The sequence below is a fragment of the Rattus norvegicus genome, chromosome 18 (assembly GCF_036323735.1).
Source record: "Rattus norvegicus strain BN/NHsdMcwi chromosome 18, GRCr8, whole genome shotgun sequence".
Lineage (NCBI taxonomy): Eukaryota > Metazoa > Chordata > Mammalia > Rodentia > Muridae > Rattus > Rattus norvegicus.
This window is the reverse complement of record NC_086036.1, coordinates 12,693,581-12,720,541: the sequence shown is the minus strand read 5'-3', so window position 1 is coordinate 12,720,541 and position 26,961 is coordinate 12,693,581. Positions and strand designations below refer to the sequence as shown.

Genomic DNA, 26,961 nt, shown 5'->3' with positions numbered 1-26,961 from the left:
TAGACCTCTTCATGTTTATAGGAGGTAGAACTGGTTTAATAACTCAGTGTAAAGCCAGGAGTGGTGGCACATGTCTCTAATCCTGGCATTTGGGAGATGCAGGCAGAAAATGGATTCAGCTACCTGGTGAGTTTGAGGCCAGCCCTAGCTATATGAGGCCATATCTTAAAAAGACCAAGATAAAAAAAATAAACTGAGTTAAAGTCTAAATTAATATTGTCTTATATAAAAAGGCTTTTTTAGTTAATGGCTGCTGTAGGAAGGGGGTCATCGTCTGTTAGAGGTATGGCCACTGGTGATAGGTAAATCCTCCATGATCCCGTGAATAACCCCACACCCACTCACTTGCAAGCCCAATAAACTCCATGAGTTATTTAAAAACTTAAAAAAGATAAGAAGGCAGAAGGAAACTACTGGGGAAGGAGGGTTCCCTAGAGAGTGAGAGGGGCTGAGAGGAAAATGGAGGTCATTCTGATATAAATGACTCAGAGACATATATGAAACTGTCAAAGAGTAAGCTGTTATTTTAAAACAAGAAATCTTTCAGTGGCGTTCACCCAAGTTCCTCTCTAATGTAAAATATATGTGCCAAATAGAAGAATGCAGCTGTTGTTAGCCACAAAATAAAAACGAGGCGTTCACATTTAGAGGTAGCGGGAAGCGCAGCTTTGGCTGGTGCGTTTGCCTCACTAACGTGGAATTCGGTTTATTGTGTCCTAGGTTGCGTCTGGTGAGTGCAATGAAGACACTGAAGTTTACAGCATCACCCTGTGTACTGGGGATGAGCTCACCCTAATGGGGCAGGCAGAGATCCTTTATGCAAAGACCTTCAAGGAGAAGTCACGTCTCAACACCATCTTCAAAAAGATCGGGAAGCTCAATTCCATCAGCAAGCTGGGGAAAGGCAAAATGCCGTGCCTCATTTGTATGAATCACCGGACCAATGAAAGCATCAGCCTTCCATTCCAGTGCAAGGGCAGATTTAGCACCCGAAGCCCCTTGGAACTTCAGATGCAAGAAGGGGAACATACCATCCGAAACATCGTGGAAAAGACTCGGCTCCCCGTGAATGTGACTGTGCCCAGTCCCCCACCCAGAAATCCCTATGACCTCCACTTCATTAGAGAAGGACACCGCTACAAGTTTGTGAACATCCAGACCAAGACAGTGGTGGTTTGTTGTGTGCTGCGGAACAACAAGATCCTCCCCATGCACTTCCCTTTGCACTTGACTGTCCCCAAGTTCAGCCTCCCGGAACACCTGGTGAAGGGAGACATGTGGCCAGAGACCCTAGTCCATCACTGGCTTGGCATCTGCCAAGAGCAGTTTGACATCGACGAGTATTCACGGGCTGTTCGCGATGTGAAAACGGACTGGAACGAAGACTGCAAAAGCCCCAAAAAGGGCCGTTGCTCTGGCCACAACCATTTACCCAATTCCCTCAGCTATGCCCGCGATGAGCTCACCCAGTCCTTCCACCGGCTCTCAGTCTGTGTGTATGGCAACAATCTCCACGGCAATAGTGAGGTGAATCTCCACGGCTGCAGGGACCTTGGGGGAGAGTGGGCCCCCTTTCCCCATGACATCCTTCCCTATCAAGACTCTGGGGACAGCGGGAGCGACTACCTTTTCCCGGAAGCTAGTGAAGAGTCTGCAGGCATCCCGGGGAAAACCGAAGTTCCCTATGAAGAGCTGTGGCTGGAGGAAGGCAAGCCCAGCCGCCAGCCTCTCACTCGGTCCCTCAGTGAGAAGAGCAGGTGCGACACCGTGAGAGGCTCCACACGCTCCACTTGTGCAACCTCTTCTCCCGCCCCTGCGACCCTGGGAGCCACAATGAAGTCTTCAGAAATCGCCCTACCTCCACCTCCAGTGCCTCCCAAATCTGAAGCTGTAAGTCACTTCCGTGTGTGAATGGTGTGCCGGTCTTTCTGTGTCTGCCCAGGCATCGACTCATTTATTTTCTTACAAAACAAAAACCCTTCCCAGTTAAAGACCATCAGAGTGAATAAATGTATTTAATTTGGAATGAGGTATGGATGGGAGCCCAGTTATTTCAGTTGGGCAAGCGAGAGCTGTGCTATGTTGGGTGAGAAACTCGAGTCTAGCAGAGGATCTTTAAACTTGATTTACTGTTGCCTAGGGAAGAGACAGCAGATGATAGGTGGCCAGAAAAGGGACAGTCATGACAGAGGTCTGAGTGACAGTGACTAAACTGTAGCTCTGTCAGTGATGGTGGCCAGCAGGATTGAGCTTCAGAAAATGGCCTGTAGGTAGACCAACAATACTCACTGGTGAAGCGGGAGTGAAATGAGAGTAAGCAAGAGAAACGGGATGGTTCACCTGTAAAACAAGGTAGAGACTGTGTCTCTGAAGGAATTAATCCTCTGTGCTTAAGACCAGGAACAGGGAGGCTGGAGAGACGGCTCAGTGGTTAGAGCACGGACTGCTCTTCCAGAGGTCCTGAGTTCAAATCCCAGCAACCACATGGTGGCTCACAACCATCTGAAATGGGATCTGATGCCCTCTTCTGGTGTGTCTGAAGACAGCTACAGTGTACTCATATAGCTAAGATAGACAGACAGACAGACAGACAGACAGACAGCAGAACCAGGTGCTGTGTGCTTCTCTCTCAGCAAACTGTAGCTCAGAGCGTGAGATGGGTCAAGTTTTAGTGTGAAAAGATGAAAGACGGCACAGGGGCTGAGGTTGTACCTCCAGTGCATGCGTGTGGCCCAGGCTTTAATCCTCAGCGTCCCCAAACAGTAGAAGTCAGTACAGCAGGAGGAAGGATCGTTCTTGCATCCGCCATCTTTGTTTGGCGGCCATTCTGAACCTTTGCATCCCTTTCCATCTGGAAGGGCAAGAGCCACAGAGGCACCAAGAATGACTGACTCCGTGGGTTTGACAGTTCTTTCCAGCGGGGGTTTTTGGAGTGTTTTGTTATTTATTTGTTTTACTTCATCTCTAGCAGAATTTGCTTTTTTACAGGAGAGAAGGCATAGAGGTTAAGAGGCTCTCTCTGCTCTTGCAGAGGATCCAAGTACAGTTCCCAGCACCAGTGTCAGACAGCTCACAAGTGCCTCCAGCCACAGGGAACCCAATACGCTTTTTGGCCAGTACAGGCAGGCACACACACACATACACACACACACACACACACACACACACACACACACACACCACAGAGAGAGAGAGAGAGAGAGAGAGAGAGAGAGAGAGAGAGAGAGAGAGAATTAAAAACAATCTTTTTAAATAAGACCAGAGAAAATAAATGGAAAGGTGGTCTTTCTTGCTCCACACACACGCACACACATTGTTTCCCCATTAGCTGGTCTTTGGACACCTCACTGAGACCCTATGACTATAGAAAATCCACTTTCAAACCTATGTAATTATGGGACAGCTGCTAGAAATACAAACATCAGGAAGACCAGGCCTGTGGAACTAGTACTATTCAGCCTTCTATAGAAGGTAACGTGAAAAGAGATCTCTGAGTTAAAGATGAGGAACAGTAAAAGAGACAGATAACGTGTGGCGATTTAGAGCACACAGAAACTTCTAGTAGAAGGAGAATGAAAGGCGTTTGAATAGAGATGATGGCATTTAAATGAGGTCAGAGATATGCGTGAATTGGAAGAACAGTGAGGGAGGGGGATCCCAGAGAAAGCAAGAGCAAGGATGTGGTTCCTGGGAAGACCTAAGCACACAGGTTTTGTGGAGTTGTTTGGAGAGGCTGGGTAGGGTGCTTTAAGGACAATCCAAAGGCTGGGACCAGGAAGTGGACAGGCTGAGAATCGACAGTGGATCATTCCAGACATCTGATTGGCTATCCACAGAGGATCCTTGATGCTACAAATGTTTCCCAAGATAGGACCCATCCACCCCACCACCCATTTGGCTTCCAAAAAGCTGCAGGACTAGACTGTGCTTTGCTTCCCCCACACTTTGCCTTCCAAAGCTTGAGGCACGTATGCAGAGGGATACCCAATAAGAGACTCTAGACTTTGCAGAATTCTCAGTGACTTGGGATCCTCAGACCTTAAATTCATGTCAGAGGTTCCCTAGGGGGTTTCAAAACAAAAATAAGTAACAAGTACAGGGCACCCTCCTGACAAGCACCAGACACCTTTAGTGATGTCGGAACTCAGCAGTGTATTTGATGTGACATCATGATCGACCTTGACCTTTATCAGGAACACTACCTGAGTCTTTCCTGTTGAACTTTGACCTGCCTGGCCTGCAGTGGCTCTTGTGTTTGTGGAGTGACTGGTGTGCTTGTCAAAGTGATCACTTATGCAACCAACTCTCGACTTGGTTTTTACTATTGTTCCTGTTTTGTGACTGTGAAAGATGAACAGGAGTTCCCTCGTGAGTATGACTGGAGCCTTGCCTACTAAGGAAGGTTGAGAGGTGGGCTTCTTTGGGGGGGGCAGGGAGGTATTATTTTTGTATTTTGTGTTATGTTTCAATGTGTTGCCTCAAATCATGTAGATTTTGTGATCAACTGGTTTTCTCAAAATTTCTTCATACCTGATCTATGTGTTATTTATACAAATACTCATGAAGAGGAACCTTGGAGGCCATTGGCACATCCATGAGGTTCAATGAGATCCTGGGGTTTTTTGACAAGAATAGGAGTGTATAAGATTGCATTGTGACTCTGGTGAGCACTGCGGCTGTCTTTTCTTTTCTTGTAATGTGACTGATCTGGGGTCACTCAGAATTTGTAAACAGGGTAGGGTAAGCTAACAAGACAGTTTTCGTTTATGTACACCTTTTTAAGGTTTATTTAATTTATGTATGTTAATACACTGTCACTGTCTTCAGACACACCAGAAGAGGGCATCAGACCCCTTTACAGATGGTTGTGAGCCACCATGTGGTTGCTGGGAATTGAACTCAGGACCTCTGGAAGAGCAGTCAGTGCTCTTAACCTCTGAGCCATCTCTCCATACACAGGTTTTAAACTGCAATTTTTGTTTCATTGGTCTGTATTAAATCATTTGCATAAGACTTTGCAGCATTTTTATAAATGACATAAACATTTTAACACAATGGTACTTGGAATAATTTCTAAAAGAAAATGACTATGCTGCCATCCCATCTTGACCTTGGTTCTAAAAGAAAAACATCAGACTTAAACTGAAACCAAAAGCTAATGTCATAAAGACCTAAGCCTCTAGTCCACACAGTGATTTCTCATGACACAAGAGACTCTTCTCAGAATGCCCAGTGCTTATAAAATACTGAAAACATAAAGGATGTGTTATAAACACCTGAAAATCATTTACATTTAAGGAAAAAGCTGGATATTTTAAACGAAGCCATTTTTATTGGTTCTGTGACCATGAAGTGAATTTTCCATTTTTAGTGTATGGAGGGCGGGGGGACCAGAGAATGTCATGACTGTTAGATGTGGCTTCAGCTTATGATTTTCAAACAGGAGCTTTAACAGGCCATAAATGCAAGCGCTCCCATAGAATTAATCACAGTCCTGCCTCGGGTAGTTAGAGTGCTGGGAGAGTGGCAGCCTTGTGTCTAGCAGTCCTCCCACCCAACACTAACATGGTGAAGAGAGAGACAGGAAGGGCCCACCTCTAATTATCAACATCTTCCAACTAAGCCCCACCTCCTAAAGGCTCAGTCACACCTCACAGCAGCTCCACCAGCTGGGGACCAAATGTTCAAACACATGTTCCTCCAGGAGATGTGTCTCGTTCATAACCAACACCAGCGGAACACTTATCTGGAAAGTTGACTGTCCCACCAAGAACTTCTAGGACAACAAAGCAGTCAAAGAAAGAGTGTGCCACAGAAGGGAGCAAGTTGACTTGTGAATATAGCTGTGAGGAGGTCTGTCCTCCATCCCAGACTTCCACACAGTGCTGCTAAGTTGTGACACTGTTGCTCTTGGGACTCTGATGGTCTTGGTTTCTTTGAGTGAGGGCAATTCTTAATGTGACAGTCCCTCCACAGTCAGTTATTCTTTGATCCATGTTTATAATGAACACTTTCTTCACTGTATAGTGTTGCAGCCCTCTAGTCTTCATTTTAACTCCTGGCTGCTAGCTAATATTTCTTTTTTTAATAATTTACTTTATTTTATGTGTGTTGGTGTTTTGCCTTCATTCATGTCCGTGTGAAGGTATCAGATACCCTACAACTGGAGTTACAGACAGTTGTAAAAGCCGCCATGCACATGCCTGGAATTGAACCCTGGTGCTCCGGAGGGACAGCCAGAGCTCTTACCGCTGAGCTATTGCTCCAGCCCTCTAATATTTCTAAAACATTTACTCAGACATTTGACAAGTGACAATCCAAGAACTCCTCTGTCTTTCTGTCTCTGTCTCTGGGCCCTACCCTCTCCCTTCCCCCTCCCCACCTCAAATGGCTACCAGAAGTACAGGGCCCTTTGCAGGAAAATTAATAGAACTGGAAATTATCATATTAAGGGAGCATGTGTTTTCTGCCGTTTGAGGTTTCCAGGTTTTATATAAGCCGTAAGTGTGTGTGTGGGCAGTGGGGGGGGGGGAGGGGGGTAAAAGTGGAACTATTTAGGGGGTCCAAAAAGACTATCAAGAGTGGGGAAAGCAGAGTGAGAGAAAGAGCAGTGCTCAGTGTACAGCGTACATTTGTATGACAGTGACCTTATGCAGCACAATACTGGGTATGGTGAATACATAGTATGAATCTTTTTAGAAAAAAATAGTAAGATCCCAATACCAATAAAGTGCAAGGTATGCCTGGAGGTGTATGCTGTATGCAGAGAGGTTGCCCAGCACTTGCGAAGCCTCAGTTCATCCCCCAGCACAGACACAGCCAACAGCATCACCAGCTCTCAACCCTCTGAAACCGTCTGGGCAGCAGTGTCCTGTCTGGGACCGACATCTTCTGTCTGGACAGTCACCCTGGCTGGGTGTTGGCACTACATAGTCTGTAATGTGCTGGTGAAAGGAAAACCCAGGGTGAGCTCTAGATTGAAGCCACCGAGTTCACCCAGCTTTTCTCTGAGTTTGCTAGGCTTTCTGACAGACAGGACACTCCCCCAGCTTCTAAGAGTCAGGGTGTGAGGTCCGAGCTGTAAGATGACGACTGAAATCAATTACTCATCATGAAGGTGGGCAGCCCATCATTGGTAAGTCCCCAAAATGAAACACACCACCATGAAACTCAAAGGATGCATTGAAAGCTGGGCCCCACTGCAGCAGGTACGGTAAGAGACCACTTTCAGCTGTAGGTTAGCCTGCCATCAGCCAGGTGAACGTTCAGTGAGAGGATGGACTCTATCCAGGTCCTTGGAGTCATTCTCCTGCAGTGGAGCTCAGGAGAGCACTGATCTCCACAGCACAGGATAGCCAGGAGAGCGATCTCCACAGCACAGGATAGCCAGGAGAGCGCCGATCTCCACAGCACAGGATAGCCAGGAGAGCGCCGATCTCCACAGCACAGGATAGGTCACTTCAAGTGGTTATGCCAGGGAGCCCCACATGGACCTGCATCTTCACTCTGCTATGCAGCCTCACACTTGGGAGAATTAGCGAGCCTTCCCGAGTCAGCTCCTGTGGGGATGATAAGTTCTTCGCTGTGTTACTGCGTTATACAAAGGACTTGGCACATCCTCTTAGCACTTAGGGAACATTCAGAATAAAGAGTAGCAATAATTGAGTATAGGACAGATTCCCCCTCACAGCCAGACAGGAAGTGATGTTAACCTTTCAGACGGGTTGGGCACCCTTGCGGCTGCTGAGAGGCAGGGTGTGAGGACCGAGCTATAGGATGAGGAATGAAGTCACTCATCATTAGAGGGTGGGATTAGCGAGGCTCCAGAGAGAAGCACGGCACAATGAGACTCAGAGGGGGAGTTGAAAGCTACGGCTGTATGCCTCGTCCCATCCTTCCTTGACGAATGGATGGAGAGAGGAAGTAAGTCCCTCCAAAGGGTCATGTGCATCTCCATAGCCGAACCCAGAGAAACAGACAACGGCCGGAGCTGCTCTCCTCACACGATGACACATTTGACTTTTAAAACAGAGCGGTATTTTAGCCTTTACCAGTACCTACTTGACATGGTATGCATCGTCATGACCTGGCAGTGGAGTCATCATAAACCAAACAGTAAGGACCTGCACTGTCTCCTGGTACTCTGAGGATCCCAGTAGCGAATGTCATTTTAAGGGGGAGTTAAGGGGTGTGAAGAACTTGCTGGTGCGTGTAAAAGGGCACTGGTGAACAAGGTTCAAGGAGCTGGCATTCCCAGTCCCGCCTCCATGGCGGTCTCAAAGCTGAGGTGTTCTCTCCCTTCACCAAGCCAGTAGTGTTACCAGCCCTGAGCACCGCCAACCCCACCCCCAACAGGATTAGGATTTATTCCTAACTACTCACGTTAAGAAAGCTTTATAAAAATGTTGGTTTGTAAACTAAAGGAAGTGATCGTGAGAAATGATTCGACCTCAATTTCTTTAATTCTATCTTTGTCCTTTTCCCCTTTCTCAAATATTGGGGCCAGTGAGTGCTAGGGCTCACAGCACTTCACATGTAAGCCTGACAGCCTGAGTTCAATTCCCAGAGCTCATGGCAGAAAGACAGAACTGACGCTCGCATGAAGTGTCCACTACTTTCACACGCACTTCCACACGCACTTCCACACTCACACACACATCACACACATCACACACAACTGATACTACATTTTTTTAATCTTTCAAGATTAGGTAAGCCATTAAATGACAGATTTTCTTAAAGACACCATATGCATTAATATTCAAGTTGAAATATTGAAAACCCTTAAAATGAATCTGGGGCCTGGGGATTTGAATAGCTTGGTGCTGAAATGCTTACTTAGTGTGCACGAGGCCCTGGTTTTCAGTATCGAGCCAGGAAAAAAGATACCGCATGGAAGAGATAATTCGCATCAAGCGAACTGCTCTACAATAGCCTCCGTTCAAGATTCCGCTAATTAGTGAGGTCTCCTAGAACATTTGGCATTTGATTCATTTTAATTACAACTTTTGAGGACTACTTTGTAAGCAAGCGCTACCTGGGCTTTCATCCATTAATTGAAATGACGACTATGATGAAGTATGCTGTTGTGGGAATTCTGAAGCTAATTGTTTTCCATCTCAGGTCGTTTTTACATGAAATTTTCTGAGCCATTTTTCTCTCTATGTCCATTGGAACTCTCAATGACTGGCATGCTAATTAAGGAAATTATGACACCCTAGTGGAGTAAGTCTTGTCTCAGACATGCACTAAGTGCCATTTGTGTAAAGTCACACTGACAAGAGGGTTATATGTTATGCAATGATATATATCATATATTGTACTCCTTTCTCAGAAAAAGCTTTATATGAGGCCCCAGTGGCGCTCAGGTCTTAAACAACGGCTTCTTTTCAGAACCATTTGCCCTTCTTGCCTCTGGCGGAGTGACTGCAGCTCCCTCTCTTAGTTGCCCTTGCCTGGGGCTTGAATATTGGAGACCTTCTCCCAGTAGGGTCTGTCTTAGATCCTTAGTATCAATATACAATGAGACGAGGGAAATAAGAAGACACCACATTAAAGAATGGGGATTTAAGCTGTAAGTTGGCCTTCGGTAGTTAACCCAGTAGCAATTCATTCACACTTCGATATGATAAAACTTGCACTTCTGTCCAGCTGAGAATACCCGCTCTGGCTGTGTGACAGGGCTATGAACTCTTTGTATAAAAGACTCTTTATAAATAAGATTTCTTAAGGCTGTAATGATTGTGTTATCTGGGAGGGGGAGTGTGGGAAGAAATGTAAAATGCAGGGCAGAGAGCATGCAGGGAAGGCAAGGTTAAAAAGTTCAAGGCAGCGTAGTAACAAAACTCCTTTCTTTAGATTGCCGTAGTTGTCCTGAACTTGGCTCTTGTAGAGAAGAGCACTCAGGATGAAGGTGAGCCCAAGCTTAGCTCAAGCTCCCCACCAGCGTTTATTTTCTGAATTGTTCTCAGAATGGAAACAAAAGTCTTAGGCCCAGAAGAATCCAAACTCTCATTCGTGGTCGCTCACAGTTCCAGGCAGAATAACCTCTCCCACAGGCCCACCATCACCACGACGACCAAGTGTGTGACGTACATTTAGACAGTAAAGCCTTGGGAGCTGTGGCCATCAGCAGCTGTCTCCACATCCACTCTCTTGTCCTAGGGCTGAGCAGCCACTACTATGGAATCGAGTTTTTCTCAGAAGGATATCTAAAGGATATTAAGCAAAGAATACGCCATGGTAACATGATTTCTTTTCTTAAGCTATCTCTTTGGTCAGTTAGCCAAGGTGTATCATTTCCATCTGAGAATAAGAGAAGGGAGTTACAGAGTATCAGGAAACAAAGGCTTCCTAAGAAATGTCATCTAACCAAAGTCTCATACCCCCTCATAGACACTTAGGGTGACTTTTCTTTTTTGCAATTTTTTTCTGTTTTTTCAAGACAGTTTCTCAATATTGCCCTGCTGTCCTGGAACTTGCTCTGTAGACCAGGCTGGCCTCAAACTCACAGAGATCTACCTGCCTCTGCCTCCCAAGAGCTGGAATTAAAGGTGTGTGCCACCATGAAGTTGCTTTCTGTATTCTTTTAATCTGAGGAACATGGAATAGGAGGAAGAAATTTTCATAATATATATAAAATACCACAACTACATGTAAGACTTGAATTTTTGTTGTGCAGACATCCATATTTTCCAGCCTGTTTTCCAATAAAGCAGGAACTCACTATATACAATTAAATCCTCACAAATTATTTTTTAGATGTATTTATTTATTATATATAAGTACACTGTAGCTGTCTTCAGAGACACCAGAAGAGGGCATTAGATACCATTACAGATGGTCGTGAGCCACCGTGTAGTTGCTAGGAATTGAACTCAGAACTTCTGAAAGAGCAGTCGGTGCTCTTAACCATTGAACCATCTCTCCAGCCCACATGTAGGCATTTCTTAACATGTAGGCATTTCAAGAAGAAACATGCCCCCCCCACCCCCAGTATTTGGTCCTTTATCTCGTTCTCAGGCACATATTCTAGGATTTATAAGAGCTGCAGCAGTGGCAGGTGTGAGGGGTGGGGGGTTAAATGCCTATTCCTGGGAGGTAGGAGAGCAAATTTAACCTTCCAGGCCATCTTCAGACATCAGGGGAATAGTTCTATCCCATGATGCATTTGACTTCAGCGCAGTGATTGAAGTTGTGTTTGACTTCCTGATGACCATGCCTACTTAAAACAAAGCCCTGCACTCTACTAGATACATTTAATCCTCATGCTAGCTCATGGAGGGTTAGGGAGCCTGCACTGTTTGCTGTACAATGTGGCCGGCAGAGGCTGGCAGAGGCCCGCAGAGGCTTCTGTCCTCATCAGTGAGAGTTCTGCATCCATGGATGCCTGGGCACAATTTAAGTTTCTTTCCATTCAAAAAGAAAGCCATCCCATTCCAAGCCCCTTTCTAACAAGCGTCCCCTTCTGCTCCCTTCCTGGCCGTTACCGGAAGCGAGCTGTGTATCTTACAGCGTCCCCTTCTGCTCATTTCCTGGCCGTTACCGGAAGCGAGCGGTGTATCTTACGGACTCCTTCCTCTCCTCCTGTGGCTCCGGTTCACGGGAATCTGCCTTCTGTGCCTTTCAAGCCTCATCTGCTAGGCTTGCCAACGACCTGCTGACGTCCGTATGGTGTCCTTTCTTCCCCCTTCTATGGCTTTCTAACGTTTTTATCTGCTCACCGTGGCTCTGCTGCATCTTGACACTGTATCTTCCTCCGTATCTCCCCTCTCTTGTCTCCCCTCACTGCATTGTTCCACAGTCCTGCTCTGTGGACAGTATGATGCAGTCACCTGTTCTTCTCTTCTGTCGTCCCTTGGGGGCCCAGCCTTCCTCACTTCTCACGTGGCATCTCAGTGCCACCAGAACTTCAGATTCCATCAACAAGTAAAGTCTTGTCCAAGCAGTAGTTTTAGTCTTGAATCCTACAGTTTCTCCCAGCCTTCTTCCTTGGAATTTCTGTCTCTGTCTCTAACACAAGGTATTAGCATCTGTCTCACCATCCGCCCTCCCAGAACACAGCATCACTGTGGTCGTTCGGTGTTAGATGTACCAGGGATCTAACATCATGCTGGCTAAGCCTCTATTACACTCTAAATCCTGCTTCCCCAAGACTTTCTCACTAAAGTGTCCTATGAATTTATTCGCCTGCTATCTGGAATAAATTCATGGTGTTCCCACAGACCTCTGCACATACGTCTATTAGTACACTCACCAATTTTTATTTTAGTCCTATTTGTTTCCTTTCCTCACAACTAACTCTGAGAGTTATGCATTTTTGTATATTCAGCCCAACTTCTATCATACACACTTAATATGCATTTGAACTTCTGAATAGAGCAATGAGGTTAACAATATGTAGAAAAAGAGTCATTAGACTCTTAGAAACAGTAAGAATAGACAGTGGTGATGTCCTGCCTATTACCACCCAGGACAGACACCTATTACAGTTTTCTTCAAATCCTCACCATTAGGTGTTTTCTTTGGATCTGGAGTATGCCTTCTACACCACCTAGCTTTGGAAGAACAGTTCACCGTCTCTGCCTTTCCCTAAGTTAACTTTATACAGAACCTTCGAGCCATCTCTGCAAATACCAAGAACTAATGACACCACACTATTCATGAGAGATATTTGACAAGATTTAAGACACCAAGATTTCAAAGAAGGAAAGACCTCTGGATATAAAGGTGGCCATATTCTGGGTACAGATGGGACCCAGCTTTCATACCGTAGCCTAGATCTGTATTGTGTCCTCTGACTTTTTCTTATACAGTGGAGGCCGGTGCTAGGAGCCTCTCTGAACATCCACACATCGCCTACAGACAGGCAAAGGTCACCCATAGTCTGATGGATGGTCACATTCACCTTAAAGCTGAATGCTGACCCTCAGGTAGCACAAGGTTAGTGTTTGTTCCTGAAAACACAGACACCTTGTTTCCAGTTGAAGTTCAGCTTCCAATACTGATTATAAGGCAGACCGCACCCACCTACCAGGCACAGGACGGTGTTTTAGACGCTTGATTGGGAAAAGGAACTCTCGGGAGGGTGGGAATGCTGACAACTGGAGAATGTAGTCATTGTATTTCACCCCATTACCATACCAAAGTATGATGGTGAAGATGTGGTACCACAGAAGCTCACGCCCAGCCCACACGACCCGATATGAATTTCCACATTAAAAGATGCGTATGGCCTAATTTAAAGATAGAAATGCATTTCTGTTGCCTTCTTTTTTTTAACCTTAAAAATTAGCCTGTTAATCAGTTAAGTTTCACCTGAAGTTCTTTCTGGGTCTTCAATTCTATTCCACTGGTCTATCTGTCTGTCTCTGTACCAATACCATGCAGTTTTTATCACTACTGCTCTGTAACACAGCTTGAGGTCAGGGATGGTGATCCCCCCAGAAGTCCTTTTATTGTTGAGGATAATTTTCGCTGTCCTGAGTTTTTTGTTATTCCAAATGAATTTGCAAATTGCTGTTTCTAACTCTGTGAAGAATTGACTTGGGATTTTGATGGGGATTGCACTGAATCTGTAGATTGCTTTCGGCAAGATGGCCATTTTTACTATACTAATCCTGCCAATCCATGAGCATGGGAGATCTTTCCATCTTCTGAGATCTTCAAATTCTTTCTTCAGAGACTTGAAGTTCTTGTCATACAGATCTTTCACTTGCTTGGTTAGAATCACACCAAGGTATTTTATATAATTTGTGACTAATGTGAAGGGTGTTGTTTCCCTAATTTCTTTCCCAGCCTGTTTATCCTTTGAGTAGAGGAAGGCTACTGATTTGTTTGATTTAATTTTATATCCAGTCATTTTGTTGAAGTTGTTTATAAGCTGTAGGAGTTCTCTGGTGGAATTTTGGGGGTCACTTAAGTTTATACTATCATATCATCTGCAAATAGTGATATTTTGACTTCTTCCTTTCCAATTTATATCCCTTTTGTTGTCTGATTGCTCTGGCTAGCACTTCAGGTACTATATTGAATGGGAAGGGAGACAGTTCAGCTGAAGTTCTATGTGACATATTCCCACCCAAGCAGACAGATGCTAAGCTCCGTACCCACTAGAGAGTTATAGCAGTGGCACTGGGCCATTCCATTTTGACTCCTGGTCTAATTGAACAGACAAGAAGGGTAAATAACTGTAATAGCATGTCGGCCTAGTCCAGAAGCAGGAATCTGTCCTGGTGGCAAGACAGAATGTGTTACCTTTAGGAGTAGGCAGTAAGAACGGCCGATTAAATGTCATGAGCTGGGAAAACTGAAACAGAGGAAAGCAGGGAAGCATGAGATACTTCAAGCGATGGCGGATCTACCACTGTAACCGAGAGAGAGGAGGAAGAAGAGCAGGGGGAAAGGTGCAGGAAGAGGAAGCGGAGTCTGAGAAACAACCAGGAAACAGGCCGCTTGACCCATCCCGTCGGTCACCTTTTACTGCCAGATAAAATTCATTTACCGTCTTCCTTCATATAAATGTCTTGTGTTGAATCAAATCAAGAAGGGTAGGACCATAGCTGTGTAAAAGATGGTAAGAGACAAAGCAAAATAAGAGGCAAACCAACCCTCCCTGTTTATAACTTGCAAGGACCAGAATGTGTATATCCCCCACAGCGTGTAATCCTTCCCATCATATGCTGTGAAATAAGGCCATCAGAGAAGCCACATCTGCAACACAAGTGGAAAATGCCCAGCTACAGAGTGCGGGACTGTGGCTAGCCAGCCACCTCACCCACTGAGGACTGCCCTTCCTGCCCGCCTGGGACAACAAGCCCTTCATTCTGGGCCTCTGCAGAAAGATTCTTAGAATCCCAGCCCAGGATAAGCTGTAGCTTTTAATACTACCATTTTCCCAAAGGACATTTTAAAGGAGCTTGGTATTTCCAGGCTGAACTGAGTTAGACCCAGACTCCATTCAGGAGTCCAGTGGAAGGTCCCAACACTGTCCGTGTCTCAGAGTTCATTTTAAAGGTTAGCTGTAAACACTTCTTTAACCACAGTTTCCCTCACACTGGGCCCCGACATCTACAAATGCTTCTTCTCACTGTTGGCCTCCATCCAGCCCTAGGAAGCCCTTTTGGATTGCCCAACTGTGAAGGTGCTGTCAGAACAGCCTCAAGTGCTTTTGGCCATAAGAACAGGAAGGGGGATACCCTCAGGCTCATTCAGCTATACAAGGCTGCTTTTTCTGAGTTCCAATATTAAGGTCAGCCAGTTAATTTTAATTGAAATATACATCATAACGGGCGTCTCAGCACATTGCCATTAACGTGTGAGGTAAGCTATTCCTAATGAACTATCACCTAATGACTGATTCTAAAATGGAGAACACTCCGAATTGAACCCATCACTAATCTTTTTTCTTCACATTCCACTTAATTCTGATATTGAGAAGAACTCATGTATTTTAAAAATTAAAATGTTAACCAGTTCCTCTTTAAAAGAAGAGGAAGAAGAAGAAGAAGAAGAAGAAGGAGAAGGAGAAGGAGAAGGAGAAGGAGAAGGAGAAGGAGAAGAAGAAGAAGAAGAAGAAGAAGAAGAAGAAGAAGAAGAAGAAGAAGAAGAAGAAGAAGAAGAAGAAGAAGAAGAAGAAGAAGAAGAAGAAGAAGAAAAGAAGGAGAAGGAGACGACGACGACGACCCCAATGGTATATCAGCTGAACAGTCCCCCGGTTTTCCAGAGTCCATCGTTCATGAGTTTTCTTTCTGTGGTTGCTCACTGATGCCACCTTAGAGGGAGGGGTGAGACAGGGTCTCACTGTGTGGCCCCAGTTGGCCTAGCAATCACTCTTACCAAACTTACAGAGATCCACCTACCTTTGCCTCCAAATGCTAGAATCAAAATGTATACCACCACACCTGGCTCACCTTTTCATTTTTAATTAACTCTTATTAAAATATAATTATGAGGCTGAAGAGAAATATCCAAGGTTAAGAGCACTGACTGCTCTTGTGGAAGACCCAAGTTCAGTTCCCAGCAGCCACGTGGTGGTTCATCACCATCCATAACTCCAGTTCTAGGGATTCAATGCCCTATTCGTATTTTCACGGGTGCCAACCATGTAAGTGTACACATACAGACACACACACAGAACACACACGTGCAAAATAAAATGAAGAAATCTAATAAAAAGTAAAAAACTTTAATTGTTTCCCTTCATTCCTTTGTTTTCCTCCAACCTTCCCATTACCCTCAAAATCATGGCCTCTTCTATAATTGTTATTGTTACAAATAAACACATAAACACATAAATACAACCTACTGATTGCATGGCTTCCCAGCTCACCGCCTGATATTGGATAATTAATTAGAGGACTCCTCCCTGGGGAAGGAGAACTCCCACCCTTCGCTGCCTATAGTTCTCTATATAAAGATAGAACCCCACTATATCCTGTGCCACTTTATGCTGACTATTGGTGCTGTCCTTGTTCAGGGCCTGTTTACATACCACACTGTTGTGAGCGAGGAGACAGTCTCACAGCAGATCTCTAGGTCCTCTGCTCTTACAGTCTTTCCACCTCCTCTTCCAAAGTGTTTCATGAGCCTTCAGTGTAGGGGTTGTGTATCCCTCGGGATGCACCCCCTCCGTGATCAATTAGTTATTCTCTGCATCGGGACCAGCCGTGGTTTTCTGTAGAGATCCTGTATCTGCTGCAAAGAGAGCTACTTTGATAAGTGTCGTGTCTCTGCAGCACACCCTGTTTCAAAGGCTCCAAAATGGAAAACTTACTGGATCTTACTGGATTGAAGAGGAAATCTCCTGCCCAAGTATTTAGCTTTAGCTTGAATGAAGAGCTCTCTTCTTCCCAACCCAGTACGGGGGCTGAGGGTTCTCAAATGAGAGCAGAGACCCCTGGGCTTACACTGAAATACAATGAATGATGTTCTTTAAGTCACTCCCAAAGGATGTGGTAGAATATATTTATGATTCCAGCATTTGGGAGGTGCAGGCAGAAAGATGGGTTCAAGGTCTTCCCCCATATCACACCAAGTTCAAGGCCAGCCTGGGCTATATAATAATTCTGTCTCAAAAAGTTAATTAAAAGAAATAGAATTGCTTCCATCTCATTTAAATCAAGGCACCTCTCATAATCATATGGCTTCCTTTTCTGGCTGATTTTCTTTGGCAAGTAAATCAGACCTGGGACTCCAGCTGGAGGCCCAGTCTGCAGTCAACGAAGGAAGTGTATGTGTCACGGAAGGCTGTTCATTCCACTTTCAGCATCCTTTCAGTCACCACAGCTGTCACTTGCTGTTCCCGTGTCCCTGAGACAAGTGGTTGAAGAACAGACTGAAAGAGATGCTGGGACCACAGCCTGAAAGCAGGCGAAGATGTCTCAGAACATGTTTAACAGTAGGCCATGGGTCAGGGTGGACTAACACAACCAGGCATCGGGTGCCCCCTGCTGCCCGACATGGAAAAGGGTACACCGGATTAGCATCAGTAAGAATGCTCTAGGGAAAGAAGGCTCCTTGGACTAGAGAGGCTGCAAGGACAGTCACTTGCTGAAGTCCCAGGCCATCCCAGGTCACCTAGATCATTCTCAATGTGAAGATGAGTGGAGGCCATCTGACTGGGGTAGGTTTTTATCAGCAAGTTCTACTCTGGCATTGCAGTGCTTTCTCGTTGCTCCTCCAGCTTCTGTGTGCTCCCTGGACCCATAGCATGACGTTCACCTTGGAGCTTGTTGGAAAGCAAACTCGCCCAGACAGTAACTCCTGCCTGTAATCCCAGCTACCCAGAAAGAAAGGAAAAGAAAATAGCGGGGAGCTTTCCTGGGACAGCATCTTACTGTTACCCTGGCTGGCCTCAAGTTTGTGGCATTTCTTCTGCTCTAAATGAATGCTGAGATTACAGACATGCACCATCGTGTCTGACTTCAAAAAACAACAACTTTTAGAAGAGATGGTCATTTACTCAGTTGCTAGAATATATGCCTAGCATATATAGTGTCCATTAAAACACACACCTCCCAGGGACTAACCCACCATCCAAAGAGTACACAGACCCATGGCTCCAGCTGCATATGTAGCAGGGGATGGCCTTGTTGGGCACCAATGGGAGGAGAAGCCCTTGGTCCCGCCAAGGCTGGACCTCCCAGTGCAGGGGAATGTCAGGGTGGGGAGGTGGGAAGGGTGGGTGGTTGGGTAAGGGAACACCCTCAAAGAAGAAGGGGGAGGAGGGATGGGTATGGGGGAAAGGGGATAACATTTGAAATGTAAACAAATTTTTAAAAATCCAGTAAAACACACACATAGGAAATGTTAACTCTCAGCCCCCATCCTGGATCTCCTAAATTCAAATACGCAACTAAACAAGGTCACTGTGATTTTTATAAGGCACCGGACATAGCTGTCAGTGGTGCTTTAACCCTGCAGAAGACCCACATTTTGGCCCAGAAGGCTGAATGAGGAAAGCCACCAGGCCTAATGACCTAAATCTAACCTCCAGGGTCCACATGGTGGAAGCAAAGAATGACTCCCATAAATTGTCCTCTGACCTCCACATGGGTGCTTTGGAACAGCTCGTGTATGCATATCTGATTGTGTGCTCGCACACAAGCAATGTAAGAAAAACTGCATTTCCAAAGGTTTGGGTCAGACTGTATTGCATATGGAAAGTGAACAGGACTGCAGCAGTCTTTGTCATTGTCATAGCTGACACCCCCACTGCCTCCCACGCCCCCTTCTGCTCCACACATCCTGGCATCTCTCAAGGCTGGGTTTCCTATTTCTTGCTGTATTTCCCCAGACGTTAGCATTAACCAAACTGCTTCCTTCCAGCCCAGTTTGGTCCCAGCAGTTTGTGGTAGACTTCTAGTTTTATTTGTGTGTGTCTGTGTGTGTGTCTGTGTGTGTGTCTGTGTGCATATGTGTGTATGTATGTCTATGTGTATGTATGTGAATGTCTATATATGTGTGGGTATGTGTGTCCTGCTTACCCACTACCTTGACTGCTTAAAGTACCCCTGACCCTGCATGTCGGAGCTATGCTTCCCAATCTTACACTTACCCCTACACCCCCATCCCTACTCCTGCCTTAGTCATGACGTCTGTTTTTAACCTGGAGTCTTCTTTTCCCACACCAGGTCAGGGAAGAATGCCGGCTCCTGAACGCCCCACCTGTGCCGCCCCGAAGTGCAAAGCCTTTGTCCACAAGTCCCTCCATCCCTCCTCGAACAGTCAAGCCAGTTCGGCCACAGACTCGGTCTCCAAGCCCCACCCTGTCTTACTATTCTTCAGGGCTGCATAACATGTGAGTCCCGACCCTGGCAGAACCCACAGCAGACAGTTCACAGGCCTTGGGAGTATCCCCTGCAGCCGGGTGGGGAGGGAATGCTGTTTGCCTTCTTAAAAGAATTGTATAGGAAGATCACAATTGGGCCCCTACTCGTTTTAACCTTGGGTGAAAGAGCTGGCATCTTGGTTTTTAAAAAAAAAGAAGAAAGAAAGAAAAAGATGGCACAAGGTGTGTGGGAAACTGGGGAGGGCTCTCCTCTTAGCTGCAGTGTGTGGGCAGCTGGCATGTCTTAGAAGCCAGCTCTGGTACTTCTGCCTTGACTCTGACATAACCAAACAGGGCTTCCTACCAGAACCACAAACTCAAACTCCGCACTCTGCTCTGACATGAACCCAGTGGGAAACCCTTTCTGGCTATGGCTACAAAGAAACAAAACAGACCAGCCCCCTTTCTCTCAGAGAACACTCAAGGTCTTCTGCAAAGCAAAGTGCCCATTTCTTCTGCTGTTGGCTGGAATATGCCCACTGCCCACCTGCCTTTCCGCAGTCTCTGGTTTCACTGTCAATCTTACGATGTGAAACTGTGGCCCTCGGGATGAGGGCACCCCTCACCTGTGTTCCTGATGTATAAAGTCTATGTGGGAAGTTTTTGTTTTGTTTGGATTTCATTTCGTTCTCTGGGCATTGAAATTCATATGCTATACGTATAACTACTGTTCAGAAACCGAGGCAAAGATGGGCACTGTGTTGGCAACATTTCCTCCTGTCGGACACCAGGGAGGACCCCGAGCTATGACAGTGTTGATGTGGCCACGTCCTTGTCTCTGGCATGTGTATGCCCTCACCCCTGCCCACTGCAGGCATCACTCTTAGGTTGGCCCAAAGCATGTGTGAAAATGTTTCTCAGTGTAAAGGTGCAGGAACTTGCTAACAACGTTTCTTACTAAACTAGTATGTACATATACTAATTTTTATCCCACTGCAACATTTTAAATTGGTGTGTACACATCCACGTGTACAAAGAACTCCACTGATTCTGTTTTTAAAAAGCAGGTAATTTATTGAATATAAGAAAAATATCTGTGTGTAAACACACATACACACACACACACACACACACACACACACACACGCCCACACACATATTCCTAACTACCTTTTGACTTTAGAAATAACATCTATGAATAATTCTAGGGAAAATCTTGGGCTTTGACCTTTTTCCCTAGACAGGGTCTCACTGTGTAGACCAGGCTGGCCTAGAACTTAGAGAGCCACCTGCTTCTACTTCCCAAGGGCTGGGGTCACGTGATCGTTTCACTGATCTCCTTTTCTGTTTGTTTACTTCGTAAGCAGCGTCACTCAGAGTGACACAAGTCCTCCCAACAGTGCTCCTGTTTCCTGCTATCCCTGCACCCGAGTGAAGAGTGACTCTGTGGACCCCAAGTCCCCGTTCGGAAGCCCTTCTGCTGAAGCTCTGTCCTCCCGGCTCTCGTGGCCCAACCATTCCTCAGGAGCGTCGGAGAACCAGACAAGGAGTGACTTCCTGCTCGATCCAAGCAGAAGCTACAGCTACCCCAGACAGAAGACGCCTGGCACGCCAAAGAGAACCTGCCCAGCCCCTTTGGATTTCGATGGTTGTGAGCTCCTGGGCAGCCCGCCCAGCACGACCTCTGTAGAGTTCAGCAGCAGCGGTGTCTCCGGTTGCCCCAAGTCAGCCAGCTACTCCCTGGAGAACTCCGAGAACACCTCCCTTGCAGCTGGCATGACCAAGCAGAGCGTCTCCTGCCCTGCCTTACCCCCAAGGGCCCCAAAGCCAGTGGAACAGAAAGCCACCCCCGAAACATCTCCTTTGCCTCTGAAAATTGATGGTGCTGAGGAGGACCCGGCGGCGGGGTCGCTGGACCTCGCCGAGGACCAGTACTTTGTCAGAAAGGGCGTGCAGGACATCTTCTCCGTCTCTTATCCTTTCTCGTCTCCCCTCCACCTCCAGCTGGCCCCCAGATCCTGTGGGGATGGTTCCCCATGGCAACCACCTGCTGACCTATCAGGACTCTCTATAGAGGAAGTGTCCAAGTCTTTGAGGTTCATTGGTTTGTCTGAAGATGTCATAGCCTTCTTTGTCACTGAAAAGATCGATGGGAATTTGCTTGTTCAATTAACAGAGGAGATCCTCTCGGAGGATTTCAAATTAAGCAAACTACAGGTAAAGAAAATACTGCAGTTTATTAATGGCTGGAGGCCCAAAATATAGCCAAATGGCCCCATCTGTTGTGAGACAGAGCTAAGAAACATGTGCTGGAAGGGGTGGGCCAGGACACAGATTCATGTTTTTGCACTTAAAAAAACAAAACAAAACAAAACCTTCTCTGTAAATAGAGATAAGAGAAAGTCTTACTATGCAGATTCCGTTTCTGAATGGTGAACAGGCTATTTTGTACATCAATAAAGATGCTATACGGAACACTTAGAGGTGTGCCTTGTACGTCACTGAACATTCAACAGCTGCTAAAAGAACTGAAGTCATATCCAGAGAACTCATTTGTACCCTAATCGGTCTTCGAGAAGGCATGGTATTTATTATGAAACAGCCAAAGCTGAAACACTTGTGAACAGTTCGCTTCCTGGGGAGCCGACGGTGGACAGTTCATTGTATTCTGCGGCCCGCTTTGCTTCCTGTCTGTTGTTTAACTCCTGTGCCTGACGATGTTAGTGGTGTGAAGTGACACTTTAATGTTCTGTGCTTGCTGGAGATCTTTTTATCAAAAGGCATTTTATCAAAATTCATGTTTTGCTAGAGGAGATCTGGTGTCCTTAGAAATGACACAAATCATGACCATTACGTTTGATCTGTAATCTCTGACAGTTTCATTGTGCAGAGGAAAAGGGGGAAAAGGTGTGTGTGTGTGTGTGTGTGTGTGTGTGTGTGTGTGTGTGTGTGTGCAGTACACACGGATATGTTCTGATGTAATTTTTTTAATCTGATATTTTAGATAACATCTTTTTACTTTATAATAGCCACTGAGGTTTTCAGACTTTTAACTGAGGGAAATGACAGCTACTTTGAAACCATCACCACCCTTTCCTCCCGTGTGCCCCAGTGAGAGGTCTGAAAAGCCTTTCTCCACAAATGTGAGGTCTGCCCACAACACACCTCCTGTGTCAGGAAACCCCATGACTCAGACAGACCACCTCTCTATTACACACGCCGTATCTCTGCCCTGATTCCTAAGATATCAATAAGAGTTCTTGCTAATCCCATAGTCCACCTCCTTCTCCTCTTATAAAAGATAATTATCAGACTCTCACTCTGAGAACTCCAGAACGTGTCTAAGAATTTTGCTAAATGTGATTAAATATCCCAAAATATACCATCTCTTTCTTTCTCTTGACTGTTTGAAGGGATATAACTTCAAAGAGTTCCAATTTTTTCAAATAGTCCCTGAGTCTGTCCCCAGATTCTAACTCGCAGACTTCCTGGTAGTGAGATGCTCACCTGAACTGCTCAGGTAAGATTGTTTGACCACCAGGAGTCAGTGTATCCTGAATGGGTGACCGTATCTTATCATGTCTTCCTGTTCACCAAAAAAGAAATAGCTATTGACGGCAAGACCCACCAGTCAGGGTTTACAGCCATGTGAAGTACGTCATTATCTCTTGCCACTAGAGGTCCATCTTGTGATCTAGAGCTGAGATGAATTGATACTTAGTCTATTTTCTCATCTCTGATCTCATTAATAAGAAATAGCTTCTACCCCTTCCTAACATACAATCCAAATGTAAATACTGCCCTCTCCCACCCAGGACTCATGAGAGCGTTTCAAACCACAGCCCTCTAGGAGGAGAACTAACTCCTTAGAAAGTTAACCTGTCCTGAGAAGATTACCTTCCCTTGAGAATAAAGACAGACAGCTTGCAGTGGAGACCCTGCAGGTCCCCACAGGCAAACCCTTGCTTTAGCCATCCTTCAGGACTCAGCCTTTGGCCATGATTCTCAAACTCAAGCAAGCCACAGGTTTGGTTTGCATTTGCGGTGAAGGTTGCCCCATGTAACAACTGACTCCCTTGTCTTTTGCAAGAACCTCACACAAAACAAGATTGTCAGTCTACTTTTAGTTCGTTTGCTTGCGCCCTGGTATACTTATGCCAAGTCTGTTTTGATTGGATCCTGGAGCCTCCCTTAGAGCAAGGATTGGCCCTGAGGTCATACATTCATTGTACATTCAATGAGCACCCTCTGTGTGCCAGACCCAAGGCTGAGAAAAGGACGCCTGACTTCGTGGAACTCGTTCATGTTTCAAAGTCACAGTTGCTCACAGCGTATACGTGCAGGAGACTATGAACGTTTTCTGAAAGCTGGGAGCATGGAGAGTGATGTGTGTCCCATCTTTAAGGAGCCCCCGGATGGAAGCCATCGTAGGCGCCTCTAAGACATCCAATAACTACCCCAGACGTTGGCGAACACCCCCTGATACTCGGAATACATTAAAGAGGAAATGCATCTGTCTCCCTGCTCCTGTTTTCTTTTACTGACTTAGAATTTTTTAATGATAATCAGTGCTGGCATTTCTAAAAGCCACAAATAAGTATAATTACCACTTCTGAGCTGAGCACCTGTCTGTGGAGGATCCTGACTAGACAAGGAATTCATAAGCCAGAGAGAATCAGACAGGCTGCACAGAGCAGAAAATCGAAACAGCCCTTGCCTTCCGCATCCTACGGGGAACCTCTTCCAACCATCCAGGTCAAGGCAGTACGTACCTCCACTAGTGGCAGATGCCCTCCAGTCCAGTGAGGGACAGTGATACTTGTGGAGAAGTCCTATCTGAACAGGATCTTTGGGGGAATCCTTAAACTCATAACTAAACCCATCTTCCTGCCCCTCCCCTGTTGGAAGAGAACGTGTCAGCAATAAGCCAAGCAGCTAAAATGTAAAATATGAAGTCAATTCAGAGAGAAAACTCAAGTGTTCACCACCACTTCCTTCACAGAATCTTCCAGACGCCTGCAAGTTCTGCCTTTAAGTTGAACTGCTCAAGTTTATGAACTGTGAAATGTCCACATCTACTCTCTCCCAGCCCACATAGACCATTCAAATTTATGAAGTTGTACCAAACTGCCCATTCAGCTAAATTGCAGTGTTTATTCTTGTCCTGCAGAAGTGCCACAGCCTTATGGGGAATGTGACAGTTCACTCCAGCTGATCAGATGCATACACAAACAACCTCGTCCCCACTGCTAGGCCACCTGCACATCATCCATGCCTCCTTGTGACGTTCGGGGGTTTGGGAGTGGATGGACGGAGAACCCATCGTTTTCCTAGTGCGTTGTGTCCTAAATCAAGCCTGGGGCCTATCTTCTGTAAGTACATACCCTGAATAACAAACTGGGAAACACAAACTTCTCCAAGGAGCCCAGGAAATTGGAGTTGCAGTCCACCAGAAAAAGTCACATCTACTGCTGGACGCATGAGGCTTTGAAGAACATAAAACATGTCCATTGCGTGAATTCCCATTGCTTTTCTCGAAATCTGAAATCTGCTAAGGCAAGAGAATCAGAGGCCCAGAGGGCAAGTAGTGGAAACAGAATTTTCACCATACTGTAGGTTTGTAATGTAGGATTCTGTGGCCGTATCGTGTCAGGTCATATTTCTGGGTTTTCAAGAAGTCTTGTTTTACAAGTGTGCTTCAAGCTAGGTGCAAGTGTCACCTGCAGTCGTCTCCCTCCGCCCACCCCCGAAGCTGTGCATCTTTGTAGTAGAGCTTGGCAGACGGTGAGCTCCTGTGGTTTACAACCTCCTGTAGGATAGGGCTTCCATAGTTCCCTTGCCATAAACCTGTCCCCGATTTCATACCAAGTTCAGCTAAGACAAGGAAGGAAGAAGGAAGGAAGGAAGGAAGGAAGGAAGGAAGGAAGGAAGCCTGAGACCTTGGGGCATTTCCCTTCACTTAAATGGAAATTGTATTTTCTAAGAATTCAGAAGTCTCTGTACAGCTTCTGGGCTGGGAGAACAGTGGGTTGCCAGCCACACGTCAGCAATCGTGTTGCTCTCCAGAGCATTATTTAATGGGCCCAATGTGTACCTCAAGATAAATGCAGTATATTATGTCTAAAACAATTCATTGTCTGTTGATTTAAATGGTTCTGAAATGTCTATAAATAAAGAAATTTTCAAGGTTGCTCTTGCAGTCTTTCCTGAGTGAGTCGGATCTAGGGCTGACTTTTCAAAGACCACATTCTCCAGCCCTTCAGCCTAGGGAACTAGAAAGGGATTCCTAAGACTGCAAACTCCACTCAGAATTGAGATACAGGACAAAAGCTGTAGTTCACAGAAGCTAAAAGCCAGGCAACCCCATGACACTCAGAGAGGATCCCATACCTGTGAAGTCGAGGTAGGGAAGACACATGCAGACGTCGGTTTAATCTGGAAGGAAGTATACTGTTGCAGTCAGAGGGACTGATGCAAAGTCCTATCTTTGGCTTCCTTGTTATTCAAGTGGCACAGTATTTACCTAGCAGAAGTGCCCCAGTGTGCTGGAGAAGGCGGGGAAGTGTCACAAGGAGGGTAGGGAATGGCAGGTGGCATTTTTGTTCTCCATTTATGAAGTCGCTTCCTGGCATCTTATCTCCCCATCAGAAGCATGCCTGAGTCGTCCGTCCTACCATTTCCTAAGCCTACTATTTCCTAAGCCTTCAGCCCCTCTCTCCCATCCCACAGGGATGAGTATCTGATACCCTGGACTGCAGAGTCAGGCACTAGAAGAACCACGTCCATGACTAAAACGGACAGTTCTCAAGCTGGATATAGCTAAGAAATCGGAAACTAGAAATCAGTTGTCAGGATCCCAGATTCTTTGATTCCTATGTAACTGGCACTAGGAGAGGCATCATCTGCTGAAAATATTAAGTGGAAGATACACTGTAACTTTACCCAGACGGCTCCCCCTCAGGATGCCTGCTCACCTCAGTCCCTTCTTGCTTGGATAATTTGTCCATTTGCTTTGGGAGGAATTAGACATCATTCCCAGGCTTTGTAGGTTCTGCTCCTTTGTGACAAGAAAGCAGCCTGTGTGTCTCCACCCCTTGTGAGCTGACTGTTCTTTGGCCTTCAAAGTCAGAAGACTCTGGAACAGATATGCCATGACGTTTCTGACGATGGCCGCTCACTGTGATGTGAAGGCATCAGCCACAGAACGGGGTGAAGTTAAGTCAGATGAGGTCCAGGGGATGAAGCTGGGTGGGAAAGCACAGGTCCAGCTTGAAGCCCTCGGTTCAGTCTCCTGCACCCAAAATCAAAGTCAAATGGGTGGCATCTGTGGCACTCCCATTGTCACATGCAGAGCAGACAGAAACACAAACTTGCTGGGTAAGCCCAGCTTAACTTCTGTCACCACTGACAAATGCAGCAAGAATTTCTTACAGTGAGTACATTATTTTTTCTTACAACCCACCAGTGACTTCCCTGCAGTGATGGACATAGAACTGAACTCAGAACGGCGTGTTCCGCAAAGGGCCACAAACATTTGCTTCAAGACATGCAGGCAACTGAAAGACAGTGCGTGTGCTAGGTGTTTAAGCTATGGGTGTTCTCAGGCCGAGAGTCAGATAGCACAGGTCTGTGTCCTACAAAACTCAGATATCCAGGAACCATGTCACCACAGGGCTTTAACAAAGAGGGGG

The 26,961-nt window shown here is 45.9% G+C and overlaps 1 protein-coding gene across 1 annotated transcript in view; it reads left to right on the top strand.

The window, feature by feature from the left end:
* Positions 1-25,460, top strand: part of Garem1 (GRB2 associated regulator of MAPK1 subtype 1) — a 165,138-nt gene extending 139,678 nt beyond the window's left edge. The window contains exons 4-6 of the mRNA NM_001427249.1: positions 721-1,890; positions 19,134-19,300; positions 20,638-25,460. Coding sequence (NP_001414178.1) covers positions 721-1,890; positions 19,134-19,300; positions 20,638-21,535 — 2,235 coding nt within the window. The 3' untranslated portion in view covers positions 21,536-25,460. The remainder of the gene's footprint in view (positions 1-720; positions 1,891-19,133; positions 19,301-20,637) is intronic.
* Positions 25,461-26,961: the final 1,501 nt, after the last annotated feature.